This window comes from Emydura macquarii, unplaced genomic scaffold (assembly GCF_026122565.2).
Source record: "Emydura macquarii macquarii isolate MOO-44397 ecotype Brisbane River unplaced genomic scaffold, CSIRO-AGI_Emac_v2 contig_2473, whole genome shotgun sequence".
Taxonomy (NCBI): domain Eukaryota; kingdom Metazoa; phylum Chordata; order Testudines; family Chelidae; genus Emydura; species Emydura macquarii.
The window spans coordinates 24,451,226-24,466,947 of NW_027132610.1; the positions used below are offsets into that span (position 1 = coordinate 24,451,226).

The window sequence follows — 15,722 nt, forward strand, 5'->3', positions numbered from 1 at the left end:
ATGCACATTGGAAAACATAATCCCAACTATACATATAAAATATGATGGGGTCTAAATTGTCTGTTACCACTGAAGAAAGAGATCTTGAAGTCATTGTGGATAGTTCTCTGAAAACATCTGCTCAGTGTGCAGCAGCAGTCAGAAAGCTAATTGAATGTTAGGAATCAGTAGGAAAAACAGAAAATAGCATAATACTGCTCTGTAAATCCATAGCATATCCACATATTGAATACTGGGTGCAGTTCTGGTTGCCCCATTTCAAAAAAAGTTGTATTAGAATTGGAAGAAGTACAAAGAAGGGCAACAAAAATTATTAGGGGTATGGAACAGCTTCCAGATGAGGAGAGATTAAAAAGTCTGGGACTGTTCGTCTTGGAAAAGAGACAACTGAAGGGGATATGATAGAGGTCTATAAAATTATGAATGGTGTGGAGAAAATGAATAAGGAAGTGTTATTTACCCCTTCACAGAACATAGGAACCAAGAGGTCACCCCGTGAAATTTGTATGCAGCATGTTTAAAACAAACATAAGGAAGTACTTCTTCATACAATACCCAGTCAACCTGTGAAACTCGTTGCCGGGGAATTTTGTGAAAGGCAAAAGTATAACTGGGTTAAAAAAAGATCTAGATAAGTTCATGGAGGGGTCCATCAATGGCTATTAGCCAGGATGGTCAGGGATGCAGCCCCATGCTCTGGATGCCCCTAAGCCTCTGACTGCTAGAAGCTGGGAGTGGATGACGGGACGGGACACTCAATACATTGCCCTGTTTTGTTCATTCCCTCTGAAGCATCTAGCACTGGCCACTGTTGGAAAACAGGATTCTGGGCTAGATGGAACATTGCTCTGACCCAGTATGGCTGTTCTTATGTTCTTATTCCAAGGCTGGACTCATGCTGGACAGCACACACTACAACGAGAACACTACAGCGCTGCCAAAGCAGCTGTAGCAGAGGGGAGGTAGGGGAAAAGTTAAGCTGCACTCCTGCCCTCCTACTTCTTCCCTGCTAAACTCTTGACTGGGTATAGAGCCCTAGTAGTCCATTTACACCACATGGGACAGGAGGTCCCCAACTTGCAAGTCAGGGGAGAGAGAGACTGGCCAGACTGCGCCCTCCCCATCCCCCCAGTCACTCACCAGAACCATAATATGACACCCACAGCCAATCCCCATTCTTGGAGCAATACTTGGGGCCAGAATTCTCCCAGTCTGGAAGTGGGGCAAGAGAAATCCATGTTAGACTGGGCTTCCCCCTAACCAGTCCTCAGAGCCAGCACCTGCAACTGGCAACCCCCACATCACAAAAAAAGCCTTCTGCTGCTGCCAGCTAACATGGTGAGTCCTGTAGTTCTAGTAGCATCAGTAGCATCCATGCTGCAGTGCTAAAGGTTCCAGATTCAAACCCTGCTGATGATTCATGATGGGGTGGAGGGGTTGTTACAGGTGCACATAATAGAATTTGATTGTGCTTTTCCCTTAAAAAAAACCAAAAAAAACAAAAACACAAAAATCTAGGAAATTATACACAGAAATACTGTGCTAAAAGAAAGTTATTTATTTGAAAAACCAAGTAAAAAATTAGGAAACGACAACTTTAATTTTGCTCCTTTGTGCATATACATTATGCCAGGCTTTAATTACATGATCACATACTATTTTTTCATGGAGTCCCTACCTCATTCAATGAATAAGATGAACACAAATTGGCAGAATTAAGGCTTTCCTAATTTTTGTGGGCTTGACTTTACTTAGTTTGCAATGTTCTTTTAACTTCGTTTTTTGTATGTAACAACATAGCATAAACAGATCTTTACTTTTTTTTTCATTTTTGTTGCATTATGATAAAAAGAATAGTAGTAATTAGTACTCGGTGCTTGTCAGGATAATTGGTTCCTCTTGCTTATCTGGATTTAATGCTTATCACTTTATTCCCCACTTTAGCATCCGATTTGTGTGTGCCACACACAGTTTCAAGTGACCAACTATCTTCAGAGAACTTAAGTGTAGCTGTGGGACAGAAGATCAGCTCTCCCAACAGGATTCTCTCAGATGTGAATAATTATGCTACTATTGTTGTTGGCTTCCCAGAACTTATGGTAAAAACAATATTATTGAATTGTAAAATAATAGTGACACAAGCAGATGAAATTCAATGGAGCTGTTTCATGCTCTAGCCATGGGAGGAGCAGTCTTACTCCTCATACACATTGAAAGGCTTTTAATTAAATATAACTACTCAAGAAAATGAGATAAATATAGTTGTGGGCAATTCAGTGTGAACATCTGCTCAGTATGCAACTGCAATCAATACAGCGAAGGAAATGCCAGGCTGTATTTAAAAAAAATAAATAAAAAAGGCTGGAATGTACTACAGGAACATACTATAATGCCAGTGGTTAAATTGATGATGTGCTTGACCATGAATACTGTGGTTGGTTTTGATCATCCTGTTTCAGAAATCTTATAGCAGAAATGGAAAAGATCCAGGAAGGGAAATGAAAATGATTAGAGGCATATGAGGGGGAGAATATATCGACTAGAGATGTAGCATAAGATGAAGATGAACAGGAGGGGATATGATAAGGGTATATTTGGTATTAAGAAGGATTTTACGGTAGTTCTGTTTACAATCTAATAATAAATGGATAAGGGGGCACCTGTTGGAATTAAAAGGCATCAGATTTAAAATTGATAAAAGGAAATACTTTTTGACATAGTACATAATATCTATGCTATGAACTCACTGCCATAGCACTTGGAGGCACAGAGCTTACTAGATATTTCTAAGAATAATTACAGTATCAGCCACAGTTACACAAGGTAGGCCTGATGTTTCATTGCATAAACCAACCACTACCTGCCTTGGGTTAGAAAGAAATGTTAGTCAATATTATTGAATAGCTTTCCAGTATGGGGTTTTAGTACATTTTATGAAGCAACTCATACTGGCCAAGATCAGAGACAGGATACTTAACTATGAGGACCATTGGTCTAATATCTTTATGGTCATATAATATGTGAGGGTATGTAAGAGAATGTAACCTTTATCTGATATTAGAAAAAAGCTAGTTAGTATTCTGAAATCCAATATAGATTAGGAAAATAGCAGGTAAACTTCCCCCTTTACTTTTTACAGGGTAGCATTTCAGTGTCATCTGATTTATATTTAAAATCTTATATAATTAGACTAGATTTGTTTTCCATGTGTTTATTATATCTTTGTTTTAACTATATTTCTGAATGTTGGGAAATGGACATTAAGTAGTTTTAGATGTAGTATAGACCGAATGGCTGTTGTCAGTACATATGGTTGAAATATCTGTTCTCATTTATCCAGTGTATTGAATGTCGTGGTTGGGGAAACAGTTTGTAAATAAACCCCTTTATATAGATTGATCACACTTTGAATTGTTGAAATGTTTTCTCTTCCTGGTTGAATGTTAAAACATTGTTGGTGTAAAAATCTTTTGTGACATCATCGTCTTAATGCTTTTATTGAAAAAGCTTTAGAGAGTCAATTCTGACGCCCACAGCAGCCTGACATCTCTTAAACAAGATTTGTGTGCTTTTGTCCTCCTGCTTGGTGTGGGCAGCTGGCTTGTGAGTATGTGCAGTGCAAGCAACTCACAGCCTTCTGAGACAGAGTACAGGCTCTTGAGGCCATAGTGGTTGAACTGGAGGAGCATAGGTGACAGAGAGGTACATAGTGGAGACTTTAAGGGACATAAGAGAGCTGTCCCACTTTCTGTCTGACAGCCCCTGTGCTGTTAAGAAGAATGAAAGTCTCAGGGCAGTAGAGCATCAAGCTGGAGCAGAAAGAAACAATCTCATAGTTGGGACCCACCTTCCAGATGATGTCATGTTATCCTCTCATACTGGGGTTATCCCTTTAGGGACAGGGACGCAGTTATTAGGAAGAGACAGGCAACAATGGTAGGTGATTCGATTATTAGAAACATGGATAGTTGGGTTTATGATGATCTAGAGAACTGCAGGGTGAATTTCCTGTACGGTGCGAAGGTAGCAGATCTCACAAGACATCAAGATAGTCTTATAGGTAGTGCTGGGGAAGAGACAGTGGTTGTGGTACATGTAGGTACCAATGACATAGGGAAAGGAAGGAGAGAGACCCTGGAGGCCCAATTTAGGCCGCTAGGTAAGAGATTAAAGTCCAGGACTACCATAGTATTATTCTCTGAAAGGCTTCCAGTTCCCTGTGTAAAGCCAAGAAGACAGGCAGAACTGCAAAGTGTAAATTCAGGGATGAGATAACAGTGTTGGAAGGAGGTATTTAGGTTTATTAGGACCTGGGGGTATCTTTTGGGGAAGTAGTAGCCTATACAGAAGGGATGGACTCCATCTAAACCAAAATGGAACCAGACTGCTGGCATGTACAATTAAAAAAGTTGCAGAGGAGTTTTTAAACTAAGGTCTGGAGGAAAACTGACAGGTGTGAAGGAGCACATGGTTCAGGTGGAGATATCCCTTAGGGATGTATTTATTTATTAAAGGGGGGGGTAACGCTATATCCTAGCATAGAGAATAGGAAAAAAGTTGGTAAAGTACAGGTGGAATTAGTGAGGAACAGTCAAAAGTAAAAAGATAAATTTAAATATAACACATGAAGGCAAGCAATTTAGTATTGACAATATGTATAAGTGCTTGTATACAAATGCTAGAAGTCTAAATAGTAAGATAAGTGAACTGGAGTGCCTGACATTAAATGAGGATATTGCTATAATAGGCACACACAAACTGGGTGGAATGAAGAAAATCAATGGAACATAGTAATATCAGGGAACAAAATGTATAGGACTGATAGAGTAAATTGCACGGGTGGAAAAGTGGCACTATATGTTTAAAAAAAAAAAGCATAGAGTCAAATAAGGTGAAAATCTTAAATGAATGAAACAGTACCATATAATCTCTCTGGATAGAAATTCCATGCTTGAATAATAAGAGCATAGCAGTAGGAACATGCTACTGACCATGTGACCAGGATGGTGACAATGATTCTGAAGTGATAAGGGAGGTTAGAGGGGCCACAAAACCAGAAAACACAGTAATAATGGGTGATTTCAATTATCCTCATATTGACTGGGTAAATGTCACCTACAGGGTGTAATGCAGAGATAAAATTTCTAGACCCTATTAATGACTGCTTCTTGGAGCAGCTAGTTCTGAAATCCACAAGGAGAGAGGCAGATCTTGATTTAATCCTAAATGGAGCACAGGATTAGTTCCAAAAGCAACGTACTATAACTGAACTGCTTGGTAATAGTGACCATAATGTAATTAAATGTAACATCCTTATGGGGGGAAATATAAAAGAAAACCCACCACTGTAACATTTAACTTTAAAAGGAGAAGTACACAATGGGGGCAGTAGTTAGATGGAAATTAAAAAGAGCAATCACAACGATAAAATGCCAGCAAGCAGCAGGCAGACTACTTTAAAACACCATAAAGAGGCTCACACTAAATGTATACCCTAAATCATAAAAGATAGTAGGAGGACTAACTGCAGAAAAATGGAGGGCATTAGAGGCAAAAAAAAGAACGTTTAAAATTTGGAAATAAAATCCTATCTCTGAAATCAGCCTCTCTACCAGATGACTGGAGATAGCTAACATAATGCTGATTTTTTAAAAAAGGCTCCAGAGGAGATCCTGGCAATTACAGTCTGGTGAGGCTAAGTTCAGTACCGGGAGAACTGATAGAAACTATTGTAAAGAACAGAATTTTCAGACACATAGTTAAACACAATTCATTGGGGAAGAGTCAACATGTTTTTTCTAAAGAGAAGTCATGCCTCACCAGCCTATTAGAATTCTCTGAAGGAGTCAACAAGCATGTGGGTAAGGGTGATTCAACTGATATATAGTCTACTTCAGTGGTTCCCAACCTTTCTCTGCCATGGCCCTACGGCACATCAGTTGAAAACACTGGTCTACTTTGTTTTTTTAGGAAACCAATGACAAGGTCCCCCACCAAAAGCTCTTAAGAAAACTAAGTAGTGAAGGGGTAAGAGGGAAGGTCCTCTCATGGAACAGTAACTGGTTGAAAGAGAGGAAACAAAGAGTAGGAATAAATGGTCAGTTTTCACTATAAGGAAAGGTGTACAAGTGGAGTCCCCCAAAGATCTGTATTGGAACTGTTTAAGATATTCATTTATGATCTGGGAAAGGGGGTGAACAGTGAAGTGGCAAAGTTTGCAGATGATACAAAATTCTTCAAGGTAGTTGAGTCCAAAGCAGACTGAGGTGTTACAGAGAGATCTCACAAAACTGGGTGCCTGGGCAAGAAAATGGCAGGTGAAATTCAATGTTGATAAGTGGAAAGTAATGCACATTGGAAAACATAATCCCAACTACACATATACAATGATTGGTTCTAAATTAGCTGTTGCCATCCAAGAAAGAGATCTTGGAGTCACCTTGGATAGTTCTCTGAAAGCTTCTGCTCAGTTTCTAGCAGCAGTCAAATAGGCTAACAATATGTTAGGAACTATTAGAAAAGGGATAGAAAATTCGACAGAAAATATCATAATGCCACTATATATTTCCCTGCTGTGCCCACACCTTAAATATTTTGTCCACTTCTGGTCACCCCATCTCAAAAAGGATATAGTGGAACTGGTAGAGGTTCAGAGAAGGGCAAAAATGATAATTAAGAGTATGGAATGGCTTCCATACAAGGAGAGACTTAGGGTATGTCTATACTGATGGTGGCAAAATTGCTGCTGCCAGATCGATCTTTCTGGATCGATTGAGCGGTCAGTGAAGACCCACTCAATCGATCAGGAAGTCGACTGAGTAAAACCGCCCCCTCAAAGGGCATAGTGCTGAGTCGACGCGAGCACAGTTCCCGTTGGCACAGTGCAGTGAAGACGGCGCACAGAAGGGAAGCACAGCAGTCGACAGGAGTTACACAAGCTACTCTGCATAGTTTGCGTAACTCCCGTCAACTGCCGCTGAATCTCCAGGTAAGTGTAGACCAAGGCTAAAAGGATTAGGGCTGTTCAGCTTAGAAAAGATTCAACTAAGGGGGGATATGATAGAAGTCTATAAAATCATGAATGGTGTGGAAAAAGTGAACAGAGAAGTGTTATTTACCCTTTCACACAATACAGAAACCAGGGGTCACCTGATTAAATTAATAGGCAGCAGGTTTTATACAAACAAGGGGAGGTACTTTTTCACACAATGCACAACTAACCTGTGGAAGTCATTGCCTTTGGATGTTATGGAGGCCAAAAGTATAACTGCGTTCATAAAAGAACCAGATAGATTCATGGAGGATAGATCCATCGATGGCTATTAGCCAAGATGGTGAGGGATGCAACCCCATTCTCGGGGGACCCTAAACCATTGACTGCCAGAACCTGGGAGTGGAAGATGTGGTGGATTACTCCATAATTGCCCTGTTTTGTACAATCCCCATGAAGGTCTGGTACAGGCCTCTGCTAAAGACAGGATACTGAGCAAGATGGGCCTTGGTCTGACCCAGTATTATATTCTTATGTTAGTAGCAGCTCATGCTTCTTGTCAGTAGAAGCTCCCTCAAAGACAGAGGCAGCCAGCTCTTCTACCTATCATGGCATGAACTGAGAATTGTTCATAATGGTTGTTTCATTTGAAATGGGAGGTTATCAAGACCATTTGTGCTTTGTACAAGATTTTGCTCACTGAAGTGCTAAAGTTACCTTCTCTCTCTTTCAGTCTCCCAATGAGGTGTACAGCTGGAAGAGAAGCTCCTCGTTGGGCAGCAGACATGCTTCTCCTTCTGATCCATTATACTATGGAAGGCGCAGTAAAACTGGAGTTGCAAACCAGATCAATTGTGTAACTTTATTAGCTACTAATCAAATAGTTAGAATTTTAGCACCTGGAGATGTGCCTTTGAAAGAAATTTATCCAAAAGGTAAGAGCCTATTTCTACTATATCAACTGTAGATGAAGGCTTCGTTTTAACTGGAGATTACCCATGATGTGTATTTATAAAGTGCTTTACAAAATCAGAAAGCAAACATTTAAAATCCTAACTGGATTTGGGGGGAAAGAGGACAGTTACACACATTTTGCCAATTTTAGAATGAATTTAGTGCTCATTCAAGATCCTAAATTGCAAGATTAGGGAATTAAGTCATTTGTCTGCTCACAGAACAGGTGTGGCACAGGCAGAAGCCCTTCAACCTTCTCTACACTGCCATGCCAAACACTCCATAACCATTCAGTCCTTAGCTCCTCTACTGAGCCTGCCAACAGCATGCCAGCTAGTGTTAAATGGGGTACTGGTGAGTTCTGTGCTCTATGCCTCTGAAGGCATCCAGTGTTGGTCTCGGTAAAGAGACAGGATGCAAAAGTTTTAGTATGTTTTGTTATGACAATTCCTTTATTCCTAAAAACAGAAATATTTGGATGAAAATATTTTACATAAAAAAAGGAATCCAGGTTACGGAATTACAAAAGATAAGCAATATAAAGATATATAAAAACAGCCATATTGGGAAAAGTTAACTTTTAAAATGTTTACCTTAAACAAGACAAAGTTATGGCTAAGTTGAATAGCTTGCAGTTATACCACTTTAGGCTATGATCCTGTCAAATCTCGTAATTCATAAAGAGTCAGGTTGGGTAGTTCCTTGACTGGCAGCCCCTAGGTGAAAAACAGACCCTGGAGGAAATGATACTTTCTGAATCATTAGCAACATTGTTTTCTGAGTCAGTATTTAACCAATTCACTATTTGGGAACATTATGTAGCTGGAGGTGCATTCTTCCAAATAAGTTCTAAATTGGATTCTTCCAAATGAGATCTGGACACTGATGAGTATAAAGATCTTTTAAAATTAAAGTTGTTAGTGTATGCAGTTTGCTTAATGATATTGTATTAGTATTATTAAAAACCACATGGCATTTTTCACAAGGGAAGGGGCATTGATTCCAGTGACCTAACCAAGTTCCATTTTGGAGAACTGCATTCTGACTACCTAAGAGATCCTCCTTTAATTTTAATTGAACATGATATTCTTAACTTCCTCTCCTGAACTGTTGTGTGGAGCACTATTGAACGGAATATTGCTTTTAAATTATAGACAAAGTATAATATAAAGTTGTAAAGAGCTTTGTAGATGAAAGGCACTATGTAAAATCATTGTTAGTTTTTTTCCCATGTTCCCATGCGTCGATTTATGAATCCTACTGGTGTTAATCTTAAGTGTGTCTTGATTAACTTGACTCTGTGGCCATCTGTGCAAGTGCATGCTCTAAAGTAGAAGGTATGTTCTTGAGGTTAAGGCACAGGTAACTCTGTTACAGATTCCTTGTGTAGCCTTTGGCAAGTCACTTCATTTCTCTATGCCAGTACATCATAGGGGCATTTTAAGATTTAATCCACAAATGTTTGTAAAATGCCTTCACATCCTTGGATGGTAAGTGGCATAGTATAGGAAAATATTTTCATTATACTGAGCCTGTGCAGTTCCTGAGTCTCACTGCTTTTCTTCCACTTATTAGCCATGTTGTCTTTGGAAATCATTTAATGTCTCTATTATATTTTGTGGATGGATGAAGGCACTCAGAAGATTAATTTTGGTTAGATATAATTCCCCTAATAAAAACAGGTTACATAAAAACAATGTATTTTTAAAATTGTTTAGTGTCTTATTTTAAGTTAAGTATATTATATTTCTTCTTCAAGTGCTTGCTCATGTCGATTCCATTGTAGGTGTGTGTGCGTCCCCGTGCACAGTTACTGGAATTTTTTCCTCCTTAGCAGTACCCGTAAGGCCAGCTTCAGTGCCCCCTGGAGTCCTGCGCAGATGCCGTGGTACATAAGACGCCGCTGGCCCTATGCCCCCCTCAGGTCTTTCTTTCTGCCACTGACAGTTACTGGAACTGCTTTCATTGCGTGCTTAATCTGCAAGTACCTCTTAGCATTTTAGATTTAAGTGTTCTTAAGTAGCTGTTAAGTAGAAGTAGTTTAGTGTATTCTAGATAAGTAGTTGTAAATAGTTTAGTAGTTAAGGTTTAGTCCCATTAGGGATCTCCGCCCAGCAGTGGGGTATGCCCTGATCACTGGGCTTCAAGCCCTGTAATACCTGCAGCAAGCCCTTCTGGCACTCCCGGTCTAGAGTCACAGCTCGGTCTCCGAAGCGGAGTCAGACCCGCAGAAGGAGACATCTGCTGCGGTCTCCCAACAGCCAAGGGGGATGCCACCACCCCCTGCACTGGGTCAGTCATCCTCCTGTCCAGATAGGAGAGCGCCCTCCGCTCCTTTTGACGACTTTTGTCCCCATCAGGAGCTTCTCAAGAGGGTCACATCAAATTTGGGACTAGAAGCCAAGGAGCTTCAAGAGACATCGGACAACCTCTTCGATGTGCTGGCAGCTACAGCGCTGGCCCGGGGTGCCCTACCAGTCCATGAAGGGGTTCTCAAGGTCGTCAAATCCCTGTGGCAGACGCCATCCTCCTTGCCACCAACCTCTAAAAGGACAGAGAAGAAGTACTACGTCCCCACTAAGGGGTTCGAGTATTTGTTTATGCACCCTTCCCCGGGTTCCCTGGTAGTGGCAGCTGCCAACGAACGGGATAGACAGGGCCAAACCCGGCACAACCCCCAAAAACAAAGACAACAAAAAATTGCATTTGTTTGGGAGGAAAATTTATTCTACGGCAAGCCTGCAATTTAGAATCGTGAACCAGCAGGCGCTGCTAGGGAGGTATAATTATAACCTCTGGGACTCCGTCAAGCGCTTCGGTGAGGCTCTACCCCAGGAGCAACCACCAGACTTTACTACCCTCCTCGAGGAGGACAAGACGGTGGCCAGGTCTGTCCTGCAAGCAACATTGGATGCGGCTGACTCAGCTGCAAGGTCGATGACCTCCACGATTTCCGTGTGACGCTGCTTTTGGTTACAGTCGTCTGGTCTGTCCCAGGAGGTGCAGCAGTCCATACAGTCCTGCTGTTCGATGGGAATGAACTCTTCTCTGAACAGACCAACACGAAGCTCCACGGGTTGAAGGACTGTAGGGCCACTCTGCGCTCATTGGGCAAAGAGGCAACCCGCCCGCAGCAACAACGGCAGCAGCCGAGATACCAGGCTCAGCGTTTTGTAACCTACCAGAGGAGAGATACCAGAGAGAGAAATTTTAGATGGCGTAGGTCGGGCCCGTCTTCCTCCTCAGCCAACCAGCTGGCCCAATCCAGCGCTCCGGTGGCCAGCACCAACTGTTTTGATGATGTGCAGGAGGACGGCCTTCCAGTCTCACACCAGAATCCTGCTTCCCTGCCATTTCGAAACCAGCTTGCCCCTTTCCTCCCAGCATGGACCCATATAACTTCAAACCATTGGATTCTGGGGACCATTGCAGCAGGCTATACCCTGCAGTTTTATTTCTCCCCCCTACCTCCCCCCACATACCCCCATCCCTGTCCCTCTTCAGGGACCCCTCTCACAAGCAACTCCTTATGCAAGAAGTGGAGAACCTTCTCACACTGGGAGTTATAGAGGGAGGTTCCAGCGGCCATGAGAGGAAGAGGCTTTTATTCCCACTAGTTCCTCATTCCCAAGGCGAAGGGAGGCCTCAGGCCTATCTTGGACTGCGACGGATAAACAGGCACATCAAAAAGTTGAAGTTCAGCATGGTCTCCCAAGCCTCTATCATCCCCTCCTTGGATCCAGGAGACTAGTATGCCTCCCTTGACGTGAACGATGCATATTTTCATATCTCAATATTCCCCAGACACAGGTGTTTCCTTTGGTTTGTGGTGGGAGGTTCCCACTACCAGTTTACAGCCCTTCCTTTTGGCCTGTCATCTGCCCCAAGAGTATTCACAAAATGCATTGTGGTGGTGGTCAATTATCTCAGGCGTCGAGGGGTTCAGATTGACCCATATCTGGATGACTGACTGATCAGAGGCAGTTCACAGGTCCAGGTCCAAGCCAGTATAGACGTAGTTCAAGTCATGTGTCACCATCTAGGCCTGCTGGTGAATGAGCAAAAATCCACACTGATGCCCTTACAGAGGGTAGAATTCATTGGGGCCATTCTCGATTCTATGCAGGCGAGGGCATTCCTGCATGGTCTCGATTCAAGACCACGTCAAGCCTGATTATGAGCCTATGAGCCTCTCCCCTTATGATGGCACGAGCTTGCCTGCAGTTACTGGGGCATATGGCGGTGTGTACTTATGTGCTGCATCCTGCATGTCTGAGACTCAGGCCGCTTCAGCTGTGGCTGGCCTCTGCATATGCCCTGAGCAGGCACCACCTGGACACGGTGATCACGGTGCCCACACAAGTCCTAGCCTCCCTGGGCTGGTGGCTAGACCCCCGGTTAGTGATGGAAGGGATCCGCTTTGTGGATCTGGCCCCCTCGGTGACCCTGCTCTCGGATGCGTCAGACTTGGAGTGCGGGGGTGCACATCAGCTCGGGCTACAGTACCCAAGGGACCTAGTCGAGAGAAGATGAGGAACTGCACATAAATATCAGAGAGCTCAGGGCAATCTGCTTGGCATGAAGAGTGTTCCTCCCTCTCCTGAAAGGCAAGATGGTCCAGGTTCTGACAGACAACACTGCCGCAGTGTGTTACATCAACAGGCAGGGCAGGGCCTACTCCCCGGACCTGTGTCAGGAAGCGGTGAGTCTGTGGAACCTGGTGATAGAGTACGATAGTCACCTGGTGGCTTCTCACCTCCCGGGTATCAAGAACACAGCAGACTAACTCAGCAGGTCATTCTTACCTTGCCACGAGTGGTCTCTCCACTTGTCAGTATCCAATATGATTTGGTGCGGGTTTCCCCAAGTGTACCTCTTTGCTTCCATGGTCAACAAAAAATGCAGTCAGTTCTGCTCCGTTCACGGGCTCGATGAGGGAGTTCTATCAGACGCCTTCCTGCTTTCGTGGTCAGGGAGGCCTTCTCTCCCAGTCCGTTGATCCACAGGGTCCTGTTGAAAATCAAAAGGGATAAGGCGAATGATATTCTTATAGCACCTGCATGGCCCAGCCAGCACTGGTTTACGATGCTTTTGGAGCTGTCTGTTGCTCCCCTACTGGAACTGCCGCGGTGGCACAATCTGCTTTCCCATTATTGGGGGTGGCTCCTGCACCCGGATCTGGAGTTCCTGCACCTGATGGCGTGGAAGCTGAATGGCTGAGCCTAGAGGAACGGGCTTGCTCTTCTCAGGTTCATGATATACTAATGGTTAGCAGGAAACCTTCCACATGGGCATCATGTCTAGCCAAGTGGAAGAGATTCACATGCTGGGCCACAGCGCAGGCTGTCACACCCCCCGAAGCCTCAGTCCAGTTGGTGTTGGACTACCTCCTGCACCTTCAACTCCAGGGCCTAGTCACGGCCTCGTTGAAGATGCACCTGGCTGCCATTTCAGCCTTCCATCCTCCGATTCAAGGGAGGTTGGTCTTCTCCCACGCCGTGGCAATTAGGTTTCTCAAGGGGATAGAGAGGCTTTACCCCCAGGTTAGTGATCTGTTACCCCCATGGGACCTGAACTTAGTCCTCTCCAGGCTTATGGGGAAACTATCTGAGCCCCTGGCTACCTGCCCCCTCTTGCTGTTGTCATGGAAGGTAGCCTTCCTTGTGGCCATTACCTCAGCAAGGAGGGTGTCAGAGCCACATTACATGGTCTTTTATAAAGATAGGGTCCAGCTGAGGCCTCACCCGGCCTTTTTGCCCAAAGTGGTATCACAATTCCATGTTAGTCAGGACACCTTCCTGCCGCATGCTTCAGAGGATGAGTGGAGGTGGCACACACTGGATGTGCGCAGAGCCCTGGCCTTCTTCATCGAGAGAACGAAACTGTTCTGTAAGTCCATGCAGCTATTCGTGGCGGTGGCCGACAGTATGAAGGGCTTACCTGTGTCATTGCAGTGAATCTCCTCTTGAATAACCTTCTGCATTAGATTCTGCTACGAGTAGGAAAAGGTTCCCCTTCCAAGAAGTGTCATAGCTCACTTTACTAGAGAGCAGGCCTCTTCTGCAGCGTTCCTTGCACAAGTGCCCATCCAGGACATATGCAAAGCCTCTACATGGTCATCGGTGCACATCTTTACGTCCCACTATGCCATAGTTCAGCAGGCGAGGGACGACGCCAGCTTCGGCAGGGCGGTGCTGCAGTCAGTGCATCTGTGAACTCCGAACCCACCTCCAAGGTACTGCTTGTGAATCTCCTACAATGGAATCGACATGAGCAAGCACTTGAAGAAAAGACAGTTACTTACCTTGTAACTGTTGCTCTTCGAGATGCGTTGCTCATGTCCATTCCATGTCCCCGCTGTTGGAATTGACGGCAAGAAGGAACTGAAGGGGCGTAGGGCCGGCGGCGCCCCATGTACTGCGGCATGTGCACAGGACTTCAGGGGGGTGCCGAAGGCGGCCCTATGGCTATTGCTAAGGGGAAAAAAATTCCGGTAACTGTGCATGGGGGCGCACACGCACCTACAATGGAATGGACATGAGCAACTCATCTCGAAGAACAACAGTTACAAGGTAAGTAACCATCTTTTTTAAACCACTCACAAATGATTAATGCTTTTACTGCGGCTGACTCACTCATTCTGATGTGTGAAATCTACTTTGATTTCAGGGATAAAATACATGCCTTTTATCTTCTTGGAATTGTATGTGTAGCAGAAGGTTGCTTATTCACACCATTTATTCTGTGAAACTGAGTTGTGTGAAACAGAAGAAAGTTGCATATAAAGCAATCATTAAAAGTCACTGTAAGCTTGGCTTTATGCGTGATCAAATGCTGTAAAATGCTGATGCAGCAACTGTTGACATTTGTTATAATAAAAAAACAAAAAGTTTGCTCTAAGTATCAAACCAAATTAGGATAACTGGAATTTGATGTGTAGCCCTACTTTTCCCATCCTCCTTAGTCACTGGTCAGTTTTGACACATAGCCTTTCATTTCTATTAAGAATTTGAAATACTTCAGCCAGATTCTAACACAGTGCAATACATTTTGTCAAGGTTGATCTAACAGCACCAAGCAAAGAAGTTGTTCTATATTTCATTGGAACTGGAAACTTGGTTAGTAGCTATATTTTTTTAAAAAGAAAAAAATAGCAAATAATTAACTCTCCAAAGAATACCAAATGGATCTGTGCCTTCAAAATATAAACATAGGGATCAAGTCATATTTCAGTAAGTAAATATACATATTAAGTCTGAAAGCAAGGATGTGCAAATTAGGGCTACTTGAGGGCAAACATGGACTTGTATATTTGTCATTTACTGGGTATGGATTTAAAATAACTGCGTACATCTTCCACATCACATGAAGACAGACAACTAAATTTTGACAAATTTTATAAGTGCTTGTATACACATACAAGAAGTCTAAATACAAAGGTGGGTGCATGTGAATGCCTGCTATTAAAATCAGGACATTGATATAATAGGCATCACAGAAAATTGGTGAAATGCTGATAATCAATGGGATGTGGAAATGCCAGAGTACAAAATATATAGCAATGAAAAAGTAGGTTGCACTGGTGGAGACATGGCACTATATGTGAAAGAAAGCAAAGATTCAAATATAGTAAAAAAATCTTAAATAAATCAGACAGTACTATACAATCTCTATGGATAGAAATTCCACATTTCAATAATAAGAGGATAGCAGTAGGAATATGCTCTGACCACCTGACCAGGATGGTGACGTGATTGTGGAATGCTCAGGGAGATTA

At 43.0% G+C, this 15,722-nt stretch overlaps 1 protein-coding gene across 1 annotated transcript in view; it reads left to right on the forward strand.

Annotated features, from left to right (window-relative positions):
• VWA8 (von Willebrand factor A domain containing 8) overlaps positions 1-15,722 on the forward strand; it is a 278,032-nt gene that overhangs the window by 193,796 nt on the left and 68,514 nt on the right. Inside the window, exons 34-35 of the mRNA XM_067563174.1 lie at positions 1,945-2,099; positions 7,725-7,926. Of these exons, the coding sequence (XP_067419275.1) occupies positions 1,945-2,099; positions 7,725-7,926 (357 nt within the window). The remainder of the gene's footprint in view (positions 1-1,944; positions 2,100-7,724; positions 7,927-15,722) is intronic.